Below are 22819 nucleotides of genomic sequence, written 5' to 3'. Positions count from 1 at the left end.
TTAGTTGGCATATATCTTTTTCAACATTAGATATCAAATTTGAGATTAATGTCTATTCCTTCTCCCAAAAGCATGGAACCTGAATATAAGGAATAAAACTGATATGTGTTTAGTCAAATACGCAAGTAATCCGCCTGGATATACCTGCCAACTGAAATATTTCAGTTATATCTGATGGAAACCTAAACCACAATAGGAATGTAAGGTTGACAAGTCAGAGTTGCATCCTCTGAAAGAGACTAATGCAACTCCTCGTCTGCAGAACTAATCTTACATTGTTGAGCAAAGCAAGCCAAGAACATGTCAAGTTTCAAAAAAAGAGAAAGGGGTGAAACCCACAACATCAAAGACAGGCATTATCATGGAGGAAAGAAGACAAACAAAATCATAGAATTTTGAGAACTAAAATCTGTGGCATCAGAGGCAAGCTACAAGCTGTCCACATAGCCAACCAAGTCTGATGTGAAAACAAAAGGCACATCTGCACTGTAGAATTAGTGCAGCTTGACACCAATTTAACTATCATGACTCAATGCTATGAACCTAAGATATGCAGTTTGCTGACACATCAGCATACTTTGGTAGAGACAGCAAAAGACCTTGCAAAATTACAACTCCCGTGATTCCATAGGATTGAGCCATAGCAGTTAAAAGTAGTGTCTAACTGCATTGTTTCTAGATGTAGCCAAGGATGCTCCAATCCTTACCTGATTCTGTTTCAGAACAGATACTTGTTTTTGCAGGCAGATGTTCTCCTCTTCAAGTTCAGTATAATCTTGCAGCAAACGAGCTTCTCGGAATTTATATTCTTTTATGTCATCTCGCAAACGACCCCTCTGGATTTCCACATTCTGATTTATCTGCAAAAATGCAAAATAATTTATTCTAATTTATCCGCTTTACAATAACTGATTTCAAAAAGTCAAACCCACATTTGAGGGTTTTTCTTAACTGAAGCAAATCAAAACTAGAATTGATGGCCAAAATTGTTTTGGAAGTGAGCAGAATTTGTTCTCTATTTTTGACAAGAAAAAAAAATGAGCGGAGGAGATGCAGAATCCCCCCCCCCCCCCCAATAAGGTTAAAAGACAGAATGGATGAGGATGCATAAGGCACTATTTATCTACAGATATGAGTCAATGATCAATAATGCTACTATAAATGTACTTTAGCTCTTGTTAAATCTTACAATCACTGGAACACGAGAAAAAGATCTGAAAATAAAGTTGTTATATCATTTCAATCAGAAAGCAACAGCCAAATATACTTGTAACTGCACACTTTGCGACAAGCTAATCCCAGTAGTCTGAGAAGGAAAGGAATTAAAAAGGAGAAACATTTTCCATTGGATTAGCAGCCAAAGTACTTGTCATCATACCTGTGCCCTATCTAAATCAATTGTTCAGCAAACATATTCCAAAACAGTTTTTTTATTATTTCTAGTTCTAGCATTCAGCTGTAAACTATTTTGCATGTTTAGTGCCTTGCTTGTTTCATCTTTGCATTTGTGTCAATTATACAACTGCTCCAGGCATCCTTCATATTATACAAATGATAGCTCTAATACTACTTCAACAGCCGTTATCCTATGGGATCAGAGGTTTGTGGTTTATTGATGCACCTAGGACTTTTTGCCAGAAAGCTCTAATGTCTCACCAAACTATAAATCCCAGGATTATATAAGAAATAGCCATAACAACTGAAATGAAATGTGATGTAGGAATCTCCTTTGCCAATGCAAGAAACAGAAATACTGGCCTAGGCAGGACTCATCATAATTTTCTTATATCGCAGGGCTGTTGTGAATTTTAAGAAAAGGAGGGAACTCTACTCTCTAACCCTCTACTGAATACCAAACAATTAAAAAATAGTTATAGAATATAAATAGTTACAGAATCTAAAGCATTACATCCCTCTTCCCCAATAAACTGTAATTAGGAATTCATTCTTCTGCATAATTTATTGCTTACTTGCTTAAACTATAATAAGCCTTGCAAGCAGGAACCACATCACTTCTGCAATCTGCATTGCAGTGAACAGTTTTTATGCACGTACTATCTTGAAAAAACTTGTGAACAAGTGACATTACAGAAATTGTATATTTATTTTCATCTAAATACTACAATTCTGACCTAAATATCTTAAAGCAGACATGGGCAAACTTTGGCCCTTCAGGAGTTTTGGACTTCAACTCCTAACATTCCTAACAGCTGGTAAACTGGCTAGGATTTCTGGGGGTTGAAGTCCAAAACACTTGGAGGGCCAAAGTCTGACCATGCCTACCGCAAAGACACCAGATCCTGTCTAATCTTGGAAACCTAGCAGGGTCAGATCACCAACAAATACCAGGTGGGTCAGATCACTAACCAATACCAGGTGTTGTAAGGTAGTATTTCAGAGAAAGAAACTGGCAAACACACCTCTGAGCATTCCTTGCCATTTTCATGGAGTCACCATTATGTCAACAGTTGACTTGAAGCCTCACCTACACACACCACCACTTTACCCCAGAATGGATTTCCAACATGGTACACATTCATGGATAAAAATGTAGCACTTTCCCAAGTATAAAACAGACAACTAAAATTTCATCTTCACCCACCCCTCCTTTTTTCTTCATGTATGGATTATCATGATGATCTTGATAAGATAACATAGCACAGCCCTAAGTAGGCCTTAATAAGAAAGGAAAGGATACATTGAAACCATGTTTATTGGCAAGACAGACTGGCCGAAAGCCTTTTGTCATTCAGCACAGTAAGCAGAATCACCTGAACAGCAAATCCAATAAAGCCAACAACAGCTGTCACTCAGGCACAGATTAAACCACACAAGTCTATGTTGCTTGCCCCAAGCAAGCTGAAAACAAAGGATCACAATGTGGATAATCACAGATTGAGCAACAAGCCATATAATATATAGTACTAATGAAAGGATAGTCTGTATCATCTCTTAAAGGTTCCTGAAGATAAAAACAGGTAGTCCAGCTGAGATTTTTAATATATAGAATTTGTACAAATTGCACGCTTGTCTAGCACAGGGTAAACAACAGTGGCCCCTCTAAATATTTTTTACTATAGCTCCCACAATCCCTCACCATTATGATGGCTACGGCAAATTGAAGTTGGAGACCAGAAGCATCAGAGGATCTCAGTTGAATAAGGGCATTACTACAGATCTAACCAAATCTAACAAAACTATGGTTGTCTTTTCATTGCAAGGTCTAGCAGAGCTGTAATGGAACAAGGACAGGAAAAGTTATCAACAGCATAATAATAACTAATTTAAGATTAGATCTCATTTTATATTTCTTTCATAGTTATTACCCACTAGGTGATCCAGGGCAAGTCATATTTGCTCAGCCTCTGAAGAAGCAAAGGCAAAAACTCCACTGAACAAACACTGTTCATCTCAGGGTCGCCATAGATTGAAAACAACCTGAAGGTACACAACTATAAATCCATCATTTTACATCTGTGGTGGCCAATGACTTCCCTATCAGTAGGATGAGAGATTTGTGCTGGGTCTTTGTGTGGGCCATCCAACATGCTGAAACTGTTGTGGAGATAAGTTTCAACACACAAGACAGTTCCTTTAAAGTTTGGACTGAATGCTGGAGTGGATTTACCACTCTGCTGACATGCAATCCACCAGACATCGCTGTTTTATATTGACTCAGATCTGCCATTTGGGGGCCATTTTGTATTGAGAGATACTTCCCGAACTCTTTGCTGTCTTTTTAAAAATTATAATTTGGGACATATCTCTCCTCACCAACTCCAGATAAATTATGTAAAAGGCAAGAAACACCATTACCAACAGAAATGCTCCAGAGACTGTACTTAAATACTCACAAAAGTGACATTTCTATGACAAATGAAGTATACCCTTGCTATTTCACAAGTCTCCATGAATATAACAAATTGAAATTCATCCCTTCAGCTGTTTATATGTTATGCAACATATAATTTCTCAGAAGAGATTAATTAGTAACTGTTTTCAGTCCTTAAAGGCAGGAAAAAAGCAAACTAAGACAATTTATTGAGAAAAAGAATTGCTCGTTGCAACACTTTTAAAAACAGAGTCCAGATGAACAGATATTAAGGCAGGAGAAATAAATTGCCCAACCTTAAAATGGTTCATTTTAAATCTAAAATCCATTTTTGTTGAAAAAATCAAATTTCAGAAATAACATGAGCTAGTCTGGATGGGAGGCTGTCAGATAGATCACATAATTAGATTCTGTGGTGGAGAGCAAACCAGTATGTTGTTACCAATCTTATTGTTCACCCATTTAGAGCCCACCAGCTGCCATTTCTCATTAATTTTTTGTGTTCAAGATGTTCTAATATGAATTTTGTTCTCTCATGCAAGAAAAAAAATATTTTGGAACAGAGTGCAGTCAAAATCTTTTTCTCAAAGTGTGGGATCATTGACTTATAAGAGCATTAAAATACCTGCCTAAAAGTGTTATTTTAGCATTAATGAATGGAGTTGCAGGGTGGGACATATTTCTTTATGCTGAAATAAATAGAAATGGCACTTTTAAAGAAAAATGCTTTACCATCTTCCCAGGATTCCATATTGTGCTTAGAATTACAATGTTTATTACTTATACCTTTGAGTCTAAGTTCATATTTTAGAATTGTGGGTGGAAATTTCATGCTTTATGGGACCACATGTGGCTTCAGTTTTTTTAAACAGCCAAAAACCATATTTCTGGTTGGAAAAAGTGGTCTAAGACAACGCAAAACAAAGAAAAACACATTTGGGTTATGGAAATCCCCACTGAAATCCACAAGCACGTGGACAATTTCAACAGGAAGGAAGAAACCATAAAAATGAACAAAATCTGATTACCAGTATTAAAAAAACACACCAGACTCAAGACAGTAAATAATGAACACCAATCAGAAACAGGAGAACCCCAGACAATAAACAATCAAGGGCCAGCTAACACCTCCCAAAGGCCAGGCTACCTTGATGCAGATATCCTCATTGATTGACTTTGCAAACTTCATGGCTACTCAAATGCTAATTCAAGTTTAGTAATTACAGCATTCACACTTTCTTTAAACAGACAAGGGTTCTTTCTCCCATTCTAGACATTCCACAGCCTCACTGCCAGCAGAAACTCTGAATGCCAACCACAGATGCAGGCGCAATGTTAGGAGAAAATGTTACTGGAACATGGCCATACAGCCCAAAAAAGTACTCACCTTTATTTTTAATGGTGACAGGAACACAGAAAAATCCCTCAGACAATACTTTCTATACCACTAAGGTTCATGTAGTACAAAGTAATCTTTTAGGTACTCTCCTAAATTTGTAGTTCACCAGACCAATCTTCCTTAACTCAGAACCTTCTAGATGTTTAGAACTACAGTTTCCAATACCCACAGACAGTATGGTCAAGGGGGGGGGGGGGGTGTGAGATAGGGATAGGTTAATATAATGGGCTCCCTAGACCCACAGGCTCTGGGATCTGTAATTTCTATGAACTGTTGCATCCCATATTATTAAATGGTGGCAATGTGAGCACGGATACACTGGAGCATGCACATTCACAGTGCCACCATTTAATAATCTGGGTTGTGATCTTCTGTTTTTTCTTGAAAAACCTACCCTCTGCAGAAATGGTGGCCCATATCGAGCTTATAGCTGAAGCTGATAGTCACAGACCTTTAAGAATATTAATGTCCTCTCTTTAATGTTATGACTAAACATGCTTATGTACACCATAGTTTTAGTAATTTTATTTTATTTCAATTCATGTTCTGTTTCTTCACCACCTTGTGCCATTCTTCTCCTGCTTGGTTGGTTGTAAGACTTCAGTCTTCTACCATTAGAAATGGCACACAGAAAAAATATTATTCTATGAAATTTATTAATGCAAGATTTTTAAAGGCCTGTTTTTATACATGATATAAAACAAGCATCCTTTATAAAAAATACACACTCGACAGTTTTATACAGGTTTTGCCTTGAAGTGCTTCATAAATAAAACAAATGCTTAAATATTTATTCACAGAGCTTAGCTTATGAATCACAAATCTCTTTTCGCTGCCCTGGTTTTTGCAAAAATATGCTATGAATTGTTCATACCTACTGAAAGATTAGCTTTTACTGTGGTAGAGATATAGGCAGAAAGTGTTTGGGGGTGTATTGCTGCCTATTAGGGAGAGATGCATGCCCTTCCAGTGTGAGCATAAAGGTTTGGTTACCTTTACGTTATATTCTTTTCCTCTTTGGGACAAAACTTATTTCCTTTATCAGGCATTTAGAGCTGATTTTTCTTAAATTGGTTGACATCAGCTGTATTTTTACTGCCTGCCTTATACTGCTGTAGTGGTAGTTGTTTTCTTGTTTTAAGTCTATAGAGTTCATTTCCCTGGTACCAGAAAATGAAGGGTGGTATAGAAACAATTTAAATAAGTAGTAATAAATGTTGTACAACACTTGTATATGTGAGATCAGGATGCATGGCTAGAACTCTGGCCTCTATCTCTCTCCTTCATTGCTATTACTAAATTCAGAGTATGGTTGTCTCTCCTTTAAAAATAAAACCCAAGACTTTCCCTGTCACATTTAATTCACACTTGCATTGTTGTTGACATCTGTTAGAATTTCTCACCACAGTAACAACCACAGCTGTGACCCTTAAATTTGGAAAGGTTATTCATTCTGGAAATGAGATCCAAGCATAAACTTGGCTAATCCTTGCCAAAAATAATAAACAGATCTGTCACTACAATCTGAAGATATTTTTGTGTAGACAGTATATCTAAAATTAAAAGTTATGTCTTGAAAAGCTATGTCTGATTGGCATCAAATTTCATCCTACTATTTCTTTGCAAGTTGTTGTTGCTGCTTTAGGAAATACATGTATTCATGATTCTGTGAAATAAAACACAGCATTAATTATTATGGGTTTGCATCCATTATGATGAAACCTGCAGTTTTCCTACCACTTGAGGGACAAACAATGCCTTTGAGCTAGCATGTATTTTACAGAAACAAATGTGGAGCGAGGATAATTTGGACAGCCATCTCATTGACTCTAGATATATATTTTTCCAAGGGACTCTTTTTCTTGTCAAATTAATTAGCATAAGTTTTCTAGCAAGAACTGCTTCTGAAGAAATCACAGATACCGAGGTGTAGTTTTGTGAAAAGGATATGAATAAACGCAAAGGATATGAATAAATGCAAGGTCTGTTTCTAGGCTTCCTTGGTTATAATTAGGGAATCAAAATTATTATGATGCTTTGCTGCTAGACAATTTTACTAGGCGCTCACCCACAATTGCCTGCTATTCATTCACTTTCATATCTAAGAGTAAAATGTTAAGAACCATGATCTGAAATATCCTTATGAGGGCATTGGGTGCTTGATTATTTCCATACTGCACATTTTCTCCAATATATCTAAGTTAGTATCCATGGTTGTCTATTTGAGAGGTAGTTCAGACTGACAATAATTCACCCAAGTAACCACTGAGTTTCATGGCTCAATGGATTTTCAAAGTCCCCATCCAATTCTTAGATCACTTCACCACACACTCAGGATTTAGAAATCACAACTATTGCATATATTAATTTATTAATATTCAAGTAATTGATATTATACAACTTATTAATTTATTATTAAGTAAACAATAAATTACATAATAAATAATAAATATAAATATATCATAAATGTATCACTGCATAGTGAAGGATTGGACAGGGTGTCAGCTTGCTTAATGGCAAGTGGGCCCCTTTAAACACTAAACAATATGTTAAAATACTGATGACCTTCTAGTAGCTTGAAACTGTAATAGAAGTTCCAATATTATTACTGTATGTAACTAAAATTGATGTTGTAATACTATTTTAATAAAAATAATAAAATCATTTTTGAGAATACTTTATATTTAAGTATATAATAAATAACTCTGAAAAATAAATTTGATTCAGGTTATGTGAGGACGACACGCATATTATATTGACTTGGATCTTTACTATTTCTTATAAAAATTAAATGATAGCCTAATCATTGTGGTTGGTACCCTTTGTATCCTGGAAACCAATATTTTTAAATCCAGTCTGCCACTCTCAATGCAATTTAATATCAATCAATTAATATTGACTTAATATTAATCAATATATTATTAAATTCATATATTATAACATTAACTTTGGCTACTAAAAAAAGCACTAGTGTGGTGTAGCGATCAAAATGTTGTAGTTGTAGTGATCCATGGAATTAATACAGTATTTAATATCCAATTTGTGGTTTGTAAATCAAGAAGCAGTAAACACATTAGAACACCAAAAGGTTCTTAACACCTCTACCCCTAAATATAGTCCCAAAGTGGTAAAAAAAACCTTGCAACAATATATCTTGCAAATGAATCAGTGATTTCTATTTCTACACTGTTTCTTATAATAGCAGAGTGAAGGTCAAAATCAAAGTCAAAGCAAATCACTATTGTTTGACGCATGGCTTGAGGAACATTTCTCCTCCTACCAAGATGAGGCTTATGGTCACCATAATGGTTTAATTAAAAGTTAAGTGATGGGCTACATCTTCACTCATGCAGGTGACGAGCAATAACTTCCAGACAGCACAGGACAACTTTAAAATATTAGGGTAAAAGATTAATAAAACTGAAACATTAGGCACAACGTATGCCCTGTTACTTTATTTCAAAATCAATGTTTTCTAAAAACAACGTATATTTTAAATCAGAATGTATTCTTGGATTTTTGAATTAGTTGGAGGCTGACTTCCGACAGATGCCTGAACAAAAAAGATACACTTCTTTTTAGCATCTTTCTTTCAGAAATGATCAATGCAAAACAATGGGGTTAATCAGGAACAGATGCCACCCTAAAGAATACGCAGGGCAAACTGATTGCATTTTCATTACAATTAATCATCTTGGAATGCTTTCTTCATTAAAGGCTTTCACACAGCTAAAAATGATAAATTATAGCTGTTTTGTGGAGTAAAATACAAATTTTTTATAATTATTTAGGAGGAGCAAGACAAAGTAACAAGCTGCCAGTTTAAAATCAGCTTTGATAGAGATAAAAGGTGGAAACCCAACAGCTGCCATCTGCAGGAACCCACAGTATGGTGCTCAGTACCAGCAGTTGGCTTGAGTGCTATCTTTATATCTGAATTTTCTTGCAAACAGCAGAAAAGCAAGCATAATGCTGAATCTATTTTTCCTGCTGTTTTTTAAATTTCTTGGAGCAAATCAAAGTGGAACTGGGAGAAGGAGGGGGAGTTTTGTTGGGTACATAACATTGACCCCACCTGGTCTATGGTTGAGGTAAGAAGACCAGTCCTGCACATTTAATTTGACAGAAGCACCTTTGCGACGCCATGTTTATTTCTAGCATGAATTACAAATAGTTCTGACAGCCCAAACTAGGACAGAGGATGCATTCTAGACATTCACAACCTTAACCTCCAAGGCACCCAAAAAAACAAACCAAAAAAAAACCTGGACTTCAAGACTACATACCTCCTCCTGTCTGTCTTGTTCTGTTCTGTCCTGTCTCCAAACAGCATTGAATTTTTGCCGTGTATTGTGCTGTGATCCACCCTGAGCCCCCTTGGGGATATAGGGTGGAATATAAATATAGGTAGGTAAAGATCTCCCTTGATGTTAAGTCTAGTCGTGTCTGACTCTGGGGGCTGGTACTCATTTCCATTTCTAAGCCGAAGGTCATGTGGCTGGCTTGACTGCATGGAGCACTGTTACCTTCCCGCCAGAGCGATACCTATTGATCTACTCACATTTGCATGTTTTCGAACTGCTAGGTTGGCAGAAGCTGGAGCTAACAGCGGGCGCTCACTCCACTCCCCGGATTCGAACCTGCAGCCTTTCGGTCTGCAAGTTCAGCAGCTCAGCGCTTTAACACACAGTGTTACCAGGGGCTCCATAATATAAATATAAATAAAGTGTTATTATTACCATGTTGTTATAATATTATATCACTCATTTCCTTTAGAAGGTTCAAAGAAGTTTATATAGGGCTCCTAGAACTGATAACTGAGTTTTAGGATTATGTCTGTTTGTCAACGTTTAGTTTATCGAATGGAAAGGAAACCTACTACACTTTCCACAATCATTTGCCATGGCCTAATTATCAAGGATCTCCCACTCCTGGTTTCTGAAAGATATCTCTTTGGCTCATTGTCTTTAGCAAGTTTCCTGATACACTTGGGGTAATTTTCTTCTCTTTGGGATGTAGAGGATGAGCAGCATACAATGTGATCTTATTGCCGGTTCAATGCCTTCTTAGCTTCATTTATTATCCCCAACCCTACCGTAACAGTATTTGTGTGTGTGTGTTCCTAACCTTTTTTCAATTCTTGCTGCAACCCCATTTTGGAGTTTCTACCTCTCCCTTTTCTTTATTCCTTACACTACTGTCTGTACATGTTTTAAAGCTATTTCAAAGAGACAGGATCTCTCCCTCTCTCTCTATATATATATATATCCATCCATCCATCCATCCATCCATCCATCCATCCATCCACAATCTCCTGTGTATGCTTACGGAGTGTATTATTACTCTCCATTACTTCCCTTTAGGTTGCATTTTTAGAAGAGGGAGTGGGGATGTCCACCATGGACACAGACATCACTTTGAACATGTGATTTGTGCATTTCTTAGGCTCCCTCTTGCTGCCCTGCCATTATGACAGGTCTGAGCTTTTATTCTGTGCAGTCAGGGAGGTGAATCAGAATTGTTTCACATCCTTTCAAGTCATACTTTTTTCAACATGATCTACCTCCTGACAGCATCAAAAATGACAAGGGGAAATGCCCTTTTGGAACAGTATATCATGGACTTAATAAGTCACTGCAGAGTGCTTCATGTCATACTGTACAAATTCTTCTTTCACAACAGCCAGATTCATCCAAGTTGTGTCCGGTCACACCCTATATATTATAAAAATGTAAAGCAGCTTAGTCTTTTCCCTGTTTCTTTAAAAGAAGAATGATTAGCAAGGCAAAAATAGAACACATGACTTAACATTACAAGCTTTAGGAAACCTCAGTCACAAAATGTGTTCTTACGTTTTTGTCCTGTCCCTTCTATTTAACTTGTTTAGCAGGTTTCCGAGGGAGAGCAAGGACAAGAGGATCAAGACACAAAGGACTAATCTGCATTTCAGCTATAAATCCTGTTGGGGATAGAAGTGTGTCCCTGACTTTGGGAATACCCTGCCCTCAGTAATGATGTTAAGGCAGGTGCTTATGGGAACTTGGAAATCTGGAACAATTAGGCTACTGTGCGGATGTAGAAAAGAGCACCAGACAGAGCCAAAGTAGGCAGATGGGGGCTAACAACAAGCTTAGCTGGCTACTATGGTGACAGCCCTGGCACCTAAAAATGAACCCTTGCTAGAAATAACAGGAGCAAAATTGGGGAGGTGGAGGGATGATGAAAGAGCCAGTGCTGGGGAGGGGGCGAGGGAAAAGTCTTGTAGACAGGCAAACAAATCTTGATGAACAGACCACAATCCATTTTTTCTCAGCCACACATTTCCCAAGACATTTCAAAAGAAAGTCCTACTGAGTGTGCCTCTTATTATTCAAAAGGTTAATGAGTGGAAGATTGTACTCTGTTATGAACAATCTTAACATATAGAAGGAGGATAAAGTGGCATTTTTAAAAGCAGGGAATAAATATGGAGATATAAATATGTTTGCATACATTATACGTCAGCTTTAAGGAGTGTAAGCTTTGAATCTGAATCAGTGTTCTTGCTTAATTGATGAAGCTGCATTTATCTTGGTTTGGTGTCTAAAAGCTAGGACTGGGAGTCCATTTGGACAGCCAACCCTTACTTTAAAACGCCTTTTATTTTATTTACACACACACACACACACACACACAATCTGAGCCAAATTGTACTGAATTTTATTGCAAAATTTATGTTATTTGTTACATGTAATTTTATAGTGATACAGTTTTATAATGTATTGATTTATTTTGTATACAAATGGACTATGGTCTAAGCATTAATAAATGACTATATTATATTTTACTTTACTCCCCATTTTTCCCAACAAGGGAGTAAAAATAGATTACAAAAATTCCTAGTTAAAGTGGGTTTTTATATGACAAAAATGAAGCTTCTTAAAGTTGCAAATAGAAAAGACTTTTAGGGAGTGTCAGTCTAAAAAAATCACAACTAAGAAGTGCTTTAAAAATTGTTATGTGGATATTCTATATTTCCTGCATTGAGCTCAAGGCAAGGATCCATGGCTCTTTTATTTATCTTCAGAAGAACTCTATGAGGGAGCGAGTGAAAGGGCCCTGGGCAAGAGTCACTCAATGCATTTTATAAAGTGAAACTTGTCCTGCAACTCCTTGGCTCCCTCAAGCCGTAGTCCATGCATGGCAAGCGAAAACTGTGTATTGTTTCAATGGGGTGCAGATTTGATTTCTACCTCATGCAGAGAACAGAAGCATTAACCCATGTATACTTAGGGAGAATGTGCATAGACTGAGAGACATATGAAGACAGAAAGACTCAGGAATCAAAAACCAAGCATATTATCACTGTCTTACCACAGTGTGGGCAACAGCCAAGCGGGCTAGAAGAAACAAGACCACTAGTCTCAATCCCAGGGGAGAAATTCTGTGGCAGGACTGTGTCATAATCTGTTGCCTCTCCTAGTATTATTGCTAGATGAGAGGAAGGACAATGTGTTTTGTGGAAAGAAGAACCAGTGAACCATCTTGAAAGAGCTTCCGCTTTGTTGTCTTTCAAAGGACAATGCATTTTATTTAAGACCGTCATACAAACTGTAAAAATGAGGTCTAGCCTTTGCACAAATAAATGGTACAAAACTAATATTAGAGGATATACAAACCTGCAGAAGCAGCCAAAAAATAAAGATCATGCACAGAACATCAGTTTGAAGAATGGATAAACTATATTCATACTTTAATAGTTCAGAAGAAGTCTCGAAAGGAAAACAAATATTGCTAGAAATGTAAGAAAGAAGCTGTAATTTATTTATTTATTTATTTATTATTCAGACTTATATGCCGCCACTCCCCTAGGGCTCGGGGCAGCTTACAAGAACAGGCTAAAATCAACAATTTAAAAACATCTTTAAAAACATCTTAAATGCCATCCTAAAAGCACCTTTTAAAACATCAATAACAGAACTCAAAAGCCTGCCGAAACAGGTGTGTCTTACATGCCCTGCGGAAGGCCGACAAGTCCCGCAAGGCACGAACTTCAGGCGGCAAGGTGTTCCAGAAAGATGGCGCCACTGCTGAAAAGGCTCTGTGTCTAGTTATTGTTAGATGCAAGGTCTTAAACCTGGGGACTTCCAATAGGTCTTGGTCCTCAGAACGGAGGGATCTCTGGGGTTTGTAGGGGGTGAGGCGGTCCCTCAGGTACATCGGCCCTAGACCATGTAAGGCTTTAAAGATAAGCACCATCACTTTGAAAGTGATCCGGTGCTCAATTGGTAACCAGTGCAGCTGCAGTAAGATTGGTGTTATGTGGCATCTCATTGGAACTCCCGCAAGGAGCCGGGCAGCTGCATTTTGCACCAATTTGAGCTTCCGGATCACCAACACAGGAAGGCCAATGTAAAGGGCGTTACAGTAGTCCAGTCTTGAGATGACCGTAGCCTGGATCACCGTAGCCAGGTTGTCCCTAGACAGATAGGGGGCTAGCCGTCTAGCCTGTCGAAGATGAAAAAAGGCGGTTTTGCTAACAGCGGAGACCTGGGCCTCCATCGTCAGTGAAGGGTCCAAGAGGACTCCCAGACTCTTTACCAGTGAAGACGGGCATAGCGCTTCGCCATCCAGGGTTGGCAACTGGATATCTCTGCTGCCCGGTCAACCTAGCCATAGGATCTCCGTCTTTGCTGGATTCACCCTCAACCTACTGGAACGCAACTATCCAATAACGGCCTCAAGGCACTGATGAAAATTGTCGGGTACAGAATCCGGTCGGCTTTCCATCTTTAACACAAGCTGAGTGTCGTCAGTATATTGATAACACTCGAGCCTGAAATCTCGGACCAGCTGAGCAAGTGGTCGCATATAGATGTTAAACAACAGAGGGGAGAGAATGGCCCCCTGAGGAACCCCACAAAGTAGAGGGGACCTCTCAGAGACCAGGCCTCCCCTCTCCACTCGCTGTCCACGTTTGTGAAGAAAGGAGGCCAGCCAATTTAAAGCTGTCCCCCTGACTCCAGCAACGGCAAGGCGGTGTGATCAACTGTGTCAAATGCTGCTGTGAGATCCAATAACACAAGCAGCACCAACCCACCCTGGTCAAGCTGGCATCGAAGATGATCCGTGATGGAAACCAATACAGTCTCTGTCCCATGCCCCGCATGGAAGAAGGACTGGAAAGGATCCAGTCCGGCTGTGTCGTCTAGGAACTGCTCCAGCTGCACCGCTACTACCCTCTCAATCACCTTGCACAGAAACTGGGCGGTAGCTGGAGGGAACTGAGCGATCTAAATCTGTTTTTTTCAGCAGAGAAGAGACCACCGCCTCTTTTAAGCCCTCTGGAAATACTCCTTGCTCAAGGGAGCTGTTTATTATCTTCAGCAGCGGGTCGCGTAATCCCTCCAGGCAGGATTTCACCAACCAAGAGGGACACAGATCGAGGGAGCAAGTGGTCGGTCTAGCTGCAACTATGAGCCTATCGAGAGCCTCTGCGTCCAGCAGGATGAACCGGTCGAGGGTGGGTCCAGCAAGTGGCCACGGAGTCTCAAGTTCTCTCACTGTGTTGATTGTGGCAGGGAGGTCCCAGCGTAGTAGCAAGATCTTGTCGGTAAAATAGCTCTGAAAAGTCTCGGCTGAAAGGTCCTAATCATCACTTTTTGGAACAATAGGGACCGTCGTTAAAGATCGAATAATTTTAAACAATTTTGTCAGGCGTGAGCTGGCAGACGCTATCAGAGAGGCGTAATATGCTTGCTTTGCTTCGATGATAGCATGTTCATAAGACTCCATGAAAGCCCTATAAGCTGATCTCGATACTCCTTAATCTTTGGTTAAATCAGATCTTGAAAAAGAGAATTCTGAAGTCATCTGTGTTATCAAGAAGGTTTGAGTAATTTGTACTTAATAATAATAAAAGATGGGAGTACTTTTTCTGAGACTGTTTTGATGGAAGTTTATTACTTTGAATCTGCATTATCCTTCATCAGGGCTGGGTTGGGTAAACAAACCACAAATTATTCCACAACTTGATGCTTTCTGATTATAATGCTTGCAGTAATGCTCTGTCTAATTTCCTTCTTCTACAGTTATTAACAATCCAATAAACAATAAAAATGTCCCCAGAGCTAAGGATTCATGTGGAGATTTGAAATATGTATTTGTGGGAAGACAACAGTTTTGGCTCTTCCTTCCTGATTTGCATCTTTCACCTTTCCTCAGTCTAAGACATTAACAATAACTTGTGGAGTGAGTAAAAGAAATTAAATAAACCAAGTGTATTGGCACTGGGAAATTGAGTTAGCACCTGCTTCGCAGATTATATAAGTTGCACAATGATGTAGTTTTCCATTTTCTTCTAAAAATGGAAGTCTACTCTAGGGGCTTTAAAGCCTAAAAAAGCAAATGGTTTGGTTTAAGGAGTAGGAAACATCCTACTAATACTGTTTCCAATAAGAGGCAAAAACAAAGGACATGGCCTGGTATTGAGTCAAAGAACCAGCACACTTAGCTTACACTGGGATCAGTGTTTTTCTGATATCTCTCAATCCCTTGTCTTTTTTCTGACTAAAAAAAAGAGTGGATTGCATGCTATGAAACTGGAACAGCAATTCATCTTTTAAATCAGTTTTAGTTCCTCCTGACATAGTTTAGTGTTTTGTTTTTTTTAAAATCCCACATTTTCTAAAACCAGAAATGTCATCTTTCTATTTTTGGAATACTGTGCAGCCCCTAGAAAATTCCAGGGATAGAAAACTGGATCCCAGACCTGCCAGAATTGCTCACCTCAGTCCATACTGACTGACTACATTTCTTCAGGGTTTCAGAGAAGAATGTCTCCGTGCCTGCCTCGAGATACCAGGAACTGAGCACAAGGTCTTTTTATGTAAAGAACTAATGTGATCTACCATTAAGCCATGGCCCTCCCTATTTGCATCAAGATGTCCTCAAAGAGAGAGAATCTACTGAGCTCGCCTGTGGCAACAACCAGACTCATATTAAAAAACCATCCTATCAGCATGCCATGACAGGAACAAACTTGAAAACTGAACAGTTGTCCAAAATAAGCCATAACACATGCAATCACAAGTTTTGCGTCCTATGCCGTAATAGATTATAATGTTCTTGGAAATTTGCCTGATTTTCCCTATGCACGTACGCATGGCTAAGAATCATCATCTCCACAGAGAAGTGGCACTTTTTGCTGAAAATAAAACTTAAAAAATCATTCAATAACAATAGCTGTGTAGCATTCACTCCAGGAAAGATTCCTAGAAAGCACATTCAGTGTAGGTAAAATGATCACAAATGCCATAAATTTTCTCTTTTCTGTGCCCCAACAGCCCTTTTGTAAAGTTGGCTACAGGCCATTTGATCCTACTGTTGGGATGCCCTTCTCCTGCTCCTAATCTTATGATCCCAAATAGAAGTCCCAAATGTTTGCATTTCTATTCATTTTGATAGTAGAAAGGGAAACTTAACCGCTCAGTTATTTGATTTCTTAAGCCTGCTGGCTCTGAATGGAAACTCAGCTTTGTCACAGCTAAAAAAGGAACAAACAAATTCATTGCTTTGATACATGTGATACATATGATGCCAAAAAACTTTTTTGAGGATGGCGTGCACAGCTCAACCAGGAATAGCTGAGTTTGGGATTTTGTCTACATAGGGTCCGCAGATATGAAAATGTACTGCTGATGTATCCTTCCCCAAGGTTTAGGATTTGCTATGAATCTATCTATGGTATACACACCTGCTCTTTGATATATACACCAAGAGTTTTACCTGGGGTACATACTATCCATTAGCCAAAGTGAAACTACAGACCTCTGCTTCCACAGCTGCTGCTGATGATTATGATAATAATAATAATAATAATAATAATAATAATAATAATAATAATAATAATAATTTTATTTCTTATCTGCCTCTTTTTTGGCTTGAGGCGGGTTACATAATTTAAACACATAAACATTGCTAAAATACCACAAATACACATATTAAAATGAGTTTCTATAAAATACACATATTAAAACATTTTTCTATGAAGGTGGTGGCAGTGGAGCTGTCACATATTACCATGGCCCAGAGTTTCAGAAGAAGGTCTGGGGTCCAAGTGTGACAATAATAATAATAATAATAATAATAATAATAATAATAATAATAATAAAAACTTTATTTCTATTCCACTCTATCTCCCCAAAGGGACTCAGGGTGGATTCCAACAAACAACTGCATACATTCAATGCCTTCATAAAACAGAAAAATATCAGCATAGAAACCCAACAAGACCCCACATATGAAACATGAAAACAGCATTAAACACCTAACATCAAATTAAACCTAGTAGTATCAGTGAATTGAACATAACATCAATAAACCAATATAGTCAGAAAGAATCAGACAAGGATGATATAGTGACATAAAACCTAAATAAACATTCACAGTAATTTACAAAAGCCAACTGAAGTTCAACACAGTTGTGTGGGTTGGATTATGTAGCACAGTTCTCAATCAGGAACCGGAAGTGGTCTCTCATTCATTAATCCTCCTCCTCTCCATATGTTAATGAGCAGGAGTAGGTCTTTACTTGTTTTTTGAAGGAGAGGAGGGAGGAGGCCAAACTTATTTCTTTAGGGAGGGAGTTCCAGAGGTGTGTGTGTGGGGGGGGGGGGGGGGGGGGTGGCCACGGAGAAGACCCTCTCTCTTGTTCCCACCATCCGTAGTTGAGATGGGGGTGGGACCGGGAGCAGGGCCTCCTCTGCTGACTGTAATGCCCGGGCTGGATTGTAAGAGGAGATGAAATCGATCAAGCAGACTGGACCCGAGCCATTTAGGCTTTAAAGGTAATGACCAGTACTTTGTATTTAGCCCAGAAGCAGACTGACAGCCAGTGGAACTGCTGCAACATGGGAGTGGATCTCCATGGGGCTCCTGTTAGTAATCTGGCTGCTGATCTCTGAACCAGTTGAAGCTCCCAAACTATCTTCAAAGGCAGCCCCACGCAGAGAGCGTTGCAGTAGTCCAAGCGGGATGTGACTATGGCGTGGACTACCATGGCCAGATCAGGCGTCTCGAGGTATGGGTGAAGCTGCTGCACAAGTTTTAATTGTGAAAAAGCACTCCTGGCCACTGCCAACACCTGGGGTTCCAGGGTCAGTGCGACCCCATCCAACACAAGTATGATGAATTTGCTTTTGTGCCATATATTCTAGCCACCCTTAGTAGAATATCCTTTATCTTAAATACTTGGAACCAAAAATGTTTAGGAATTTCAGTGGGGTTTTTTTTTGGGGGGGGGGGATTTTGGAATATTGCATGTACATAATAAGATATTTTGGAAATAAAACACAAGTCTAAACATGAAATACTTTTCAGATTTCTATGCATAGCTTGAAGGTAGTTTTATATACAGTATTTTAAAATAATTTTCTTGGTGACACAAAGTTTCTGTAACATTGAATCCTCAGAAACTATAGGTGCCACTATCTCAACCCCCTGTGGGGCCGAGAGAAGGGCTTCTCCTGAAGATCTCAAAGCCCGGGCAGGTTAATATAAGGAAATGGTTTTCAACCTGTGTGTCCCCAGATATTTTGGCCTTCAACTCCCAGATATCCTAAAAGCTGGTAAACTGGCTGGAATTTCTGGGAGTTGTAGGCCAAAACACCTAGGGACCCACAGGTTGAGAACCACTGGTATAAGGGGGTGTGGTCAGCCAAATAGCCTAGACCTGAGGGCTTTAAAGGTCATAACCAGCACTTTGAATTGTTCCTGTAACAGACTGGCAGCCAGTGGAGCTGCTGCAACAAGGGGTTTGTCTGCTCCCTGTAGCCAGCCCCAGTGAACAACCTGCAGCTCTTTGGACCAGCTCAAGTTTCTGAGCACTCTTCAGAGGCAGCCCCACAGGAGTGGAAAAACTACTCTCATCCCTCTCTATTTCAGCCACAGGAGTGGAAGGACTACTCCCATTCACCTCTACTTCATGCACAGCCATTAGGTCTCTGTCTTGTCCCAAAGCCACCACTGTGGCTCAGAGGTGCTCACCCACCCATCCAGTGGTCACTCACTGGTAGCTCCCATTCATACCATAAATCTGCTGCTAGTAAACAGCTGTACCCCTTACAATTGTTTTCACTGAGACCCAAATCTATTGTCGATTGCCTTGTCTGCCAATTGTTTTTGAGGCCCTGTCCTCCATCTTCTTAGCTGAGGTTATGCTGTTGACATAGAACATGCTGTTCCACCATCAATTTTAAAATGAGATTAAATTCTTATGTCTAGTTGACTTCTGCAGCTGGAATGTGAATGGACCTCAGGCAGCAATCCAGTTCTGGTCCTGCACTGAATACTTGTGGGAGAACAACTGTGCTCACATTCTGTTTATAGACAGGCTTTGATAGACCATGGTGGAGAGCAGAATGTCAAATGAAAAGAAACTTTCATCAGAGGGTTTTCCGGGCTGTATGGCCATGTTCCAGAAGTATTCTCTCCTGACGTTTCGCCCACATCTATGGTAGGCATCCTCAGATGTGGGCGAAATGTCAGGAGAGAATACTTCTGGAACATGGCCATACAGCCCGGAAAACATACAACAACCCTGTGATCCCGGCCATGAAAGCCTTCGACAACACATTGAACTTGCATTAGGATCCTACTTAGAATCCTAGGTATTTCATATTAAACAGAAAAGTGCTGTCTGATACTTCAAAGAAGGGAGTCCTAGCATTCATAATGCTATTTCCTAATTTGTGCTGGTTTAGTCATGCTTTCTTCTTCAGGCTCCCCTTGTCCAGTCTTGTCTTGTTTTCACAAGTTAGTCATCTCCCTCTGAAAAACAGACCTTCTCCTGCCAAAAATAATAACAGACAGACAGGTCTACTGGGCTTTTAAAGAACATCTACAAAGCCCAGTAGCTGAGACAAATTCATTCCTGTTTTAGGTCTTCACTTTTTGAAAAACCATGAAAGGTAATCTCTTTTCACAGGACAATTTCTGTTGATCAAAAAATGTGCTAAATTGTATTGAAAATAATCCTCATCATGTGGAAGAAAATATGGCAGGAAGACCGGAATATTGGGAGGGTATTGCTGTCCTCCAATCTAATTATACATATATAATGGCTGACAAAGCATTAATGCACTTGTATCCTTAGCCAATTTTTGAAGGCACAGATCTTAGATGTAGCATCAGCAAGAAATGGAAAATAAATAGGGACTAGACACTATAGTCATTCCTCTGCTTTTACAGATTTGATTATGTATGGATACGATAAAACATTTGTTTTACCTGAGAAAACATCTCTCTAGTAATCTATATGTTCTACAATGTGATTCTGTGATCAGCTTCCCACAGACGCTGGCAACAATGTCATGCTGGAAGACATAGACATTTCTATCACAGGTTAAAAAATAGTTTTTCATTTTCATGGGAGTCTTGTTCCTCTAAGCCTAGCAAATATCGAGGACTGATTATACTGTTCCCTAACACAGCAAGAAAGCAAAATATACATATAAATGTACTATATACAAAATCTCCGTAAGTCTAATCAGAAAAATATAGCTTCTGGTCTCTAGCATAGTCAACTGCAGATTTAAAAATACTTCCCTACTTTTGTTTTTTTCAGATACTTTGGACTCCAGCTGCCAAAATCTCTGACCATTGTCCAGGCCTGTTGGCAATTATTGTTCAAAACATCTGAAGACCAAAAGTTAAGAACCACTGCTATTTCCAGACCTTAACTCCCAGAATCTGCCAGCTGGCAGAATTCGAGTAGTAGATCAGAAAGCATGTAATTTTCCCAAGCTGGACAGTGAACTGGGAGAGTTTCTACTCTCCAGTCTTGCAGCTCTTCCACCAAAAGACTTCTGTTTGCATTATATAGACTATTCTTTGCAGCCTGATAAAGTGAGACTTCACACAGTGTGCCAATGGCTTCCTACATTTAAGCCTCACTTTGCAAAGCAAAAATGCTGAAAATACACCTTCTAACAAATCAACTGGGACTATGCTTCACACTCCTTCCTAGGAGGATGTCCTCTAATTTCATTTAACAAGAGCAGCTGTGGTTTGGCTGCCAAAAATGATGCAAAGGGAGGCTGAAGGATTGGAACTCTTTTAAGGTCCACAGTTTACAGACCTGTTCAAGCAGAAATACCCATAAAGTTAAATATAGACTACATTCAGACATCACTCCAAATGGGTTAAAATAACTCTCATGAATGATTTCACATACAGAAAGCTGTGTGTGTGTGTGTGTTCAAGTTGCCTGTTGACTAATGGTGACCCCGTGAATTTCATGAGTTCTTTAAGGCAAGGAATGCTCAGAGGTGCAGTAAGCAAGAAAAAGAAATAACTAAAAACACAGATGATGTACAAGGATTGGGAAAGGTTGGTGCTAAGGACCAGATTTTGATTTTACAAAACAATGATGATGTACAAAGATTGGGAAAAGTTGGTGCCAAGAATCAGATTTTGATTTTACATTACACTCTTGTTCTTTTGTGTGTGTGTGCCTTCAAGTTGCCTGTTGACTTATTGTGACTCCCATTAATTTCATAGTGTTCCTTAGGCAAAGAATGGTCAGAGGTGGTTATGCCGGTTCCCTCCTCTGAAATATAGCCCACAGCACGTAGTACTCATTGGTGGTCTCCTAGCCAAGTTCTAATCAGGACTTATCCTACTAACCTCCTGAGATCTGATGAAATCTAGAGCCTTTCAAGTATTAGCTTTCTCCCAGATAGTCACAGACCACTCTATTTTTATTCCACGTTTTCTACAAATTTCTATCAAGCTTACTTGATCAGCTGAATGTGGACGATGTAAGTTGCATTCCATTACAATCTGGGTACAGGTAGCCCCCAAGTTACGAACAAGATAGATTCTGTAGGTTTGTTCTTAAGCTGAATTTGTATGTTGGAACAGGTACATTTTTGAAGTGTAACTCCAGCCATACATACATACATACACACACACACATATATATATACACACACACACACAGTAAAGTCTCACTTATCCAAGCTAAATGGGCCGGCAGAATGTTGGATAAGCGAATATCTTGGATAATAAGGAGGGATTAAGGAAAAGCCTATTGAACATCAAATTAGGTTATGATTTTACAAATTAAGCACCAAAACATCATGTTATACAACAATTTAACAGAAAAAGTAGTTCAATAGGCAGTAATGTTATGTTGTAATTACTGTATTTATGAATTTAGCACCAAAATATCATGATATATTGAAAACATTGACTATAAAAATGCCTTGGATAATCCAGAACCTTGGATAAGTGAGACTCTACTGTGTGTGTGTGTGTGTGTGTGTGTGTGTGTGTGTGTGTGTGTATATATATATATTCATGTGTGTGTGTGTGTGGACAGCATAGGGAAGGGATAACACCCCTGTGGTGTTTGTTTGGTTCAGAAGATTTCACCTCACTTTCTGTCCCTGTGATAACGGGATTTTGAAAAAATTGGCTTGTGGAAATAAGGATTACTGATAAACTTCAGCTGAGACACTTTCACCCATGATAACTGTGAATCTTCCTTTTTAGGGGTGTATTTCTCTCACTTCCTCTTGTCTCACTCCAGTTCTCAACTATGAGTC

The 22819-nt window shown here is 39.0% G+C and overlaps 2 protein-coding genes across 4 annotated transcripts in view; one reads left to right on the top strand and one right to left on the bottom strand.

Moving 5' to 3' along the window:
• The window catches only part of bicd2 (BICD cargo adaptor 2), a 130841-nt gene that overhangs the window by 21762 nt on the left and 86260 nt on the right, over positions 1–22819 (bottom strand). For all 3 annotated transcript variants that reach the window (XM_062969936.1, XM_062969937.1, XM_062969938.1), the window contains exon 3: positions 708–860. In XM_062969936.1, coding sequence (XP_062826006.1) covers positions 708–860 — 153 coding nt within the window. The remainder of the gene's footprint in view (positions 1–707; positions 861–22819) is intronic.
• LOC134296055 (uncharacterized) overlaps positions 1–22819 on the top strand; it is a 435533-nt gene that overhangs the window by 356606 nt on the left and 56108 nt on the right. The window lies entirely within an intron of this gene.

Source organism: Anolis carolinensis, chromosome 2, assembly GCF_035594765.1.
Source record: "Anolis carolinensis isolate JA03-04 chromosome 2, rAnoCar3.1.pri, whole genome shotgun sequence".
NCBI lineage: Eukaryota > Metazoa > Chordata > Lepidosauria > Squamata > Dactyloidae > Anolis > Anolis carolinensis.
Note: the sequence above shows the minus strand (reverse complement) of the source record. Positions and strands in the feature narration are given on the sequence as shown.